Genomic DNA, 6091 nt, shown 5'->3' with positions numbered 1-6091 from the left:
AAAAGACTTGTATCTTAGAAGAATTAACAAACAAACATACAAGACGTAACAGTCGTTTTGACATTAATCATATTATCAAAAGCTATATCTTCATAGTCTAATGTAGTACCATAAATAAACATCTGAATGTTCAATAAATATGTAATATACACATTCATTTAAGTAATCATTTATATGTTCAAATAAAAGTTTAGTAGTTTACACAAATGTGTACTTTAAATTTGGGCATTAAAAAACCATTTATTATTGTTAAGAAATCTGAAAGCTCCACCGATTTGGTAGACTAACACACATCTACACATACCCTATGACAACATAAGTAATATTATAAAATATTTCACTTAATGGAAAAAGGGTTAGACAAAGTTAAATAAAAAATAAAACACAACTTAAGACACACAAGTGTACATACCAAAATTCTAGACAAGTAATAACATTTAAATTTAATACTAATGACATAGCCAACCTATACTCCAAACGTTTTTCTGATTTTACGTATCAACTGACATAAGAATAATTTCAACCAGGTTTTTTTGCTGAAAACAAATTAGGTGCATAGTTTTATTCCTAATACATACACATATGTTAAAATAGTCATACTTAATGTTTCTCTAAATCAATGATACAGCATATGAAAAAGATACCAAAAACAACTTAAAAGTGTTTAAAAAATGGTGTTTTATAGATTGAGTATGCATCTAATAAGTTACAGAAACTTAGAATGCTAATAGGTAAAGCTCTCTTACATATTAAACTAATTTACAAAGAACTGCAAAAACATTAACCTTTTTAAAAAATAACTCAGATTTCAGTATTTAATTGCATATGTGAAATTAACGAGTATATGAAACACTTATTAAATTAAAAAGAAAATTAAGTAAAATCTCATATTTGACTGTATAAACCAAACTTTAGAGAAAAACTAACAGGATTAAACACATACATGTAACCTGCATTGAGTCTCCACCAGATCACAACAGTGAGCAACCCTTGACACACCATGTTATGACCACCCAAAATCTTGCCGTTCACAAAATCAGCTTCAGCTTCTGGAGTTGGAACGAGAATGAGACTTGGATTGCCCTTTTTCTTGATTTTCTGATCGACTCAGGCTACCATGTTCACTTTGGGAATCGTCATCTTTGTTCTCTTCAAAGGCTTCATCATTATTGTTTTCTCCCTTTTTCTCAGGGCTTCGATTATTGCTCCGACTTTCTCTTCTACTAGAATTCTTCTTATCACCATGCTTTTTCAAGTTTTTTGTCTGACTGCAACTACGGCTTTTTGAATGCAACCTAAAAATTAAAAATCACAAAATGCACTCAATAAAGAAAACTACATGTATGAATCCAACATCTTCAAATATATTAATTGAAAAATACACAATTACAGACCAATAATAAACTTGTATAGAATCACCACATGCTGCATGCTAATATAGCTTTTTGTTTTATTACAACTTAGTAGTAACAGTTACATATGTATTCTACTACACCAGTAACATTTAACTTCTAGAATCTAGAAGAAAAAAAAATCTTCTGTAAAAAAACAGCCACATGAGCCAACTGTGAAGTTAGAGCCAAGTCATATTACATTGATAAACAGAAAGCAGTTATGTGATTCAAAGACTGTAAAGATACTGTTACAGATTAGATCAACTCAGTCAAAAACATGTGCAACCTTGGCAAAATTAATGTATATTTCAACTGTAGTAGCCCATAGTAACATCACTGCCAGTGGGATAACAACAAAAGATGCCCCCTCTCCCACATAAAAATTAATTGGACCCCCCTACATTTATTTCTCTATAATTTTATGTCTCTCTCCTTATGAGCAATTCTTAAGTTTGTCAGACCCTTTGGTCCCCATTTTGGCTCAGGCCTTCCTGCAATTGTGGGGGTTGTAGGAGAAAACAACACACCCTTATTGTTCAGTGAATGTGTCTTCTATATCCTAATGTTTAAACTACACAGATTACAATCTCTAAAATCACAGTAACTTGATCAGCACAGTTTAACACTTCAATTTTTGAGGCCTCTGTTAAAATTTTCGTTGCTGCTAGTTACAGAAACAGATATGTACCACACTTCATACCTTTCCACAAACTGCATGTAAACATTTTCTGTACTATTTCTTTTGATCTGTACTGTGCAATATCTCATAGTTTATCAACATTCTCCTTATTAATAGAATTCATCACCAACTTTTGTCTAAGTTACAAATAAGTCTCATTATTTACAAAATGTTTAGTTAATATCAAAAAAGTAAAAGAACACACACACATTACATATTTATTTGAAAATTGCTCATTTGGAAGTTTTATGTACCATTCTTTTTTTTTTTAATTAGTTTGGATTTTTCTAAGTACTTGAATATAAATATACGTGTTGTACCTACTTTGAATGAAAATATTTCTGCTTTCGACTTCGGGAAGTACTTCTAGATCTTGAACAATGATGATGCGAGTGATTTCTTGATCTTGATCGTGACCTGAAAATTTTAAGACTAGTAACAGTTAAAGTAAAATGAAAAATATTTATACAATTATGAAACATTTTGGGAAATAATAACATATATATATATCATACATTTTAATAATCTTTACCTTTTATCAAAAAAAATGTTTTTATCTAATGGAAATGTTCATTTAAATTATAAACTTTGTGATTTGACTACCCTACCTAAAATTAAAATTGTAAACAAAGTTTTTCACAATAATACTCATTCAATCATTAATAAAGATTAAGGTTAAAAATGCATATATCTGTGCTGCTTATTTTCTTGTAAACATACCTAAAGCTTTTCTAGAAGAAAAAGAATTATAGTTTTCTTCAGTAATGAAATGAATAAAATGGTATATAAAGAAAATATTTTAAAATATTTGTTTTTTCATTGTAAATACTTTAATGTCATCATGCACCTACTGGCAATTCACTTTAAACTGATCACTTATATAAGTTTTTTTAACTTCAACTTTAACCAAGAAATCACCACTTTTTTCTTTAAGTTTCATCAAAGCAAACCAAGAAATCACCACTTTTTTCTTTAAGTTTCATCAAAGCAAAGTTAATTTTGAACTTCGGTTTGCCGTAAAATCATAGGCCTAACATCAGGAAAATGTGTAGTAATCTCATATGAAGGACAGTTAAGTACTGCATTGTTTAGTCAGAATAAAACTAATTTAACTTAAGGTAACAAATGTAACTATCTCACCAGATTTTCCAACTTATAGTTTTACACAATACTTTCTTTTCTGTAATGTGATTACTTTTAGGCAAACAATTGTACTGTGGTATATCTACTCACAATCTAAACAAATGTTTAAACTTACTGTTAAACAATTTTTCTAAGTCTATACACACAGATGCATGCTCTTTCCATATTGGTTGATTAGGTACACAATAATAATATGAGATAATCTTTTATTTACTAGAGAATGTTCATTTCCTATTTATTTTCCCTGCTACAGTTTTTAAAAGTATCACATTGTATTAATTCTAAACATCTCAATGTATAATTAAAATCATTACTGCACACCATTCACCAACACTGTGTGATGATGTGCCATAAAATCTTACTAGTTCATCAAACTGTCAAAAGAAAAATTTTGAAGTACTTACACAACATCCAATTGTTAGAATAGTTTTCTCTGCAAGTTCTCATTAAGAATAAAAATATATTCATCGTATGACAATGCTGTATCTTTAATCTTTTTTTAAATTTAAATTAAGAGAAAAACATTTTAGTACAAGTTAATAATAAATGCTGGTTGGCCATTTTATTAAGAACTATAAACAGTAAGGGGTTGGGCTACCTTTTCCCTGAATAACAGCCATAATAAGGTGTGACACAGAGTCTATAAAGTGCTAGAAGGTATCTAGTTTTCCCACATCCAGTTGTTAATGTTGTACACAATTCATGGAGCAAGGTAGGCAAAAGAGATGACCGTACCTTTCAAGTTCATCCCACAGATGTTCAATTGGATTGAGATCATGGAATTTTGGTGGCCATGGGAAATGCCTGAAGTCTCCATCATATTCCTAGAACCATGCAATTTGCATGCAAAATTTGGGCATGGCTGATGGAAGCATTGTTGTCTTGTAAGCAGCTATTCCCATGAGGGTATACATGAAGTTTTGCTGGATATACCTAGTCAAAAATTATGCTGTGCTAAGCTGTAGTATTCATTCTCTCTTCTAAAGGACCTAAGGAGACCAGTGTATGCCAGAAAAACATGTCCCAAACTATGATTCCACCAAATGCCTGGGCAGTTGGTAACATACAAGAGGGTAAAGTTATTCTTCTGACTTTACAAAACCTGCCTTCTCCCACCTGTGCAAAAATGGGTAAAATATTATTCAAAACTGTATCACCTTTCACCAGTTCTCATTTTCAATATCTACATTCTTTACACAATTCAAGGTATTTTTTTATTGTTGATATCCAAGTCCAGTAGTGTATGCAATGGTTTCCTACTGCTACAGTCCATTTATTGCAATGTTTTTCATATGATACAGCTGGAGATGGATGTGGATTGCTCTGCACTGAGTGTCTGTTAGTTGTATTGTTTGATGACAGAAGGACTTTACTACCCTGTCAAACTACCTTTCTCCTTTTTCTGTCATTATCTGTTTACAGCTACCAATACTCCTTCATAAGAGACATTTTATTCAACTTTTTCCATTGCTGATAAACTCAAAATGCCAATCTACCCATAAAACTGTCTTGACTACCGAGTACTGTGGCACTTGCTAATTGAGCACCCATTATAACGCTTCTTTTGAATTCTTCAAAATCTTTGTTTTCCCCCATTCCTATTAAACTGACCACAAACGTGCTTGTCCAAGTCACTTATAGTTCTGAAGGGTTCAATTGGCACATCATATGATCAACGTAGCTCATACTTCTAATGAAGTGGTTTGCCAGTGTACATTAATTATCATAGTGGCATACACCTTTTAAACAATACACTTTTCTCTAAATTACTTTTTTAGCTATTACTATTAGTTAGTTAGTCTTGCTCTTACCTTCTTGGTTTTGATCGCGACCTGGACCGCCTGCCTCTGGAACGAGACCTTCCTCGATCTCTCATTCTCCTTCCACGTGATCCCCCACCTTGCCATGGATCATTTGGCCTTCCACATTTAGCTATTTGAACTCTTAGCTCTCTACCATCTAAAACGTATCCATCTACAGCATCCATGGCATCTTCTGCATCAAGTTTATCATAAAACCTTACAAAAGCAAAGCCGCGACTATCACGAGTATAAGGATGGCGCGGAATGTACACATCACCTACTTCGCCGTATTTTTGGAATAATCGTTTCAAATCTTCAACTGTTGTTCGGTAAGTTAAATTATCAACTTTAAGAGATTCCATTCCTTTAATAGATGGAGGTCCTTTTCGACCGTAACTCATCTTCGACGTATATTATGTTTTCTATATTTCTGTAATAGAATAAATTCTATTTTTAATATTAAGAATTTTCATAAAAATTAACTAGGTCAAACTCCCTTTACTTTAGATAATGTTTCTAACAAGCGATAAAACTAGACTCTACCTCTGCGCGAAGTTAAAAAATGCAAGCAATATGTTATTGTTAGGGTAAGTTACGTAGCTGGTATAAAATAAAAATTAGCTTAAATATAAAATGCTTTACTTTCTTAAATTGTATTATTATTTATAGCTATGTATAATCATGACATAATAAATTATTTTATTTTGCCTTTATTTTTGTTTGTATATTCTGTATTACGAGAATATTTTATTGCAACACACACTCACACTCCTGTATAAGCCTTGTTATTAGGTAACACCTGTTGACGAACGCAGTTCAAAATACAGTCTTTTTTTAAATACTTGAGCTGTTCATCAGAGATAAAAGCATAAACCTATTTGAGTTGTTGAACCAGCGTCACCATTTGTTCCTATGTCTATGTTATCTCAAATATATATATGTTTTAATTAGGGATAATATAATATGCTAAATAACTGTATTTGGGTTAGAAAATATATCCTATAATTGTTATAAAAACAAGTTAACTGTTGATATTCTTTTTCAGAATTTGTAGTGCACACTGGAGGGATTTA

The 6091-nt window shown here is 31.4% G+C and overlaps 1 protein-coding gene across 1 annotated transcript; it reads right to left on the bottom strand.

The window, feature by feature from the left end:
* Positions 1-6: 6 nt before the first annotated feature.
* Positions 7-5538, bottom strand: LOC106460806 (serine/arginine-rich splicing factor 2-like). Its single transcript, XM_013920547.2, has 3 exons — positions 5028-5538; positions 2398-2490; positions 7-1295 (listed from the first exon to the last, which is right to left on the bottom strand). Exons 1-3 carry the CDS (start codon positions 5417-5419, stop codon positions 1043-1045), a joined length of 738 nt encoding a protein of 245 aa, XP_013776001.1. The 5' UTR covers positions 5420-5538; the 3' UTR covers positions 7-1042.
* Positions 5539-6091: the final 553 nt, after the last annotated feature.

This window comes from Limulus polyphemus, unplaced genomic scaffold, assembly GCF_000517525.1.
Source record: "Limulus polyphemus unplaced genomic scaffold, Limulus_polyphemus-2.1.2 Scaffold839, whole genome shotgun sequence".
Lineage (NCBI taxonomy): Eukaryota > Metazoa > Arthropoda > Merostomata > Xiphosura > Limulidae > Limulus > Limulus polyphemus.
The sequence above is the reverse complement of the archived record's forward strand: the minus strand, read 5'-3'. Positions and strand labels throughout refer to the sequence as shown.

Excerpts from the sequence above, each read along its gene's own strand:
- LOC106460806 (XM_013920547.2), bottom strand. The coding sequence starts at position 5,419 with ATGAGTTACGGTCGAAAAGGACCTCCATCTATTAAAGGAATGGAATCT. Across the intron at positions 2,491-5,027 it reads TCGCGATCAAAACCAAGAAG|GTCACGATCAAGATCAAGAA; the intron begins GTAAGAGCAAGA and ends TAAAATTTTCAG. Across the intron at positions 1,296-2,397 it reads CAGAAATATTTTCATTCAAA|GTTGCATTCAAAAAGCCGTA; the intron begins GTAGGTACAACA and ends TTTAATTTTTAG.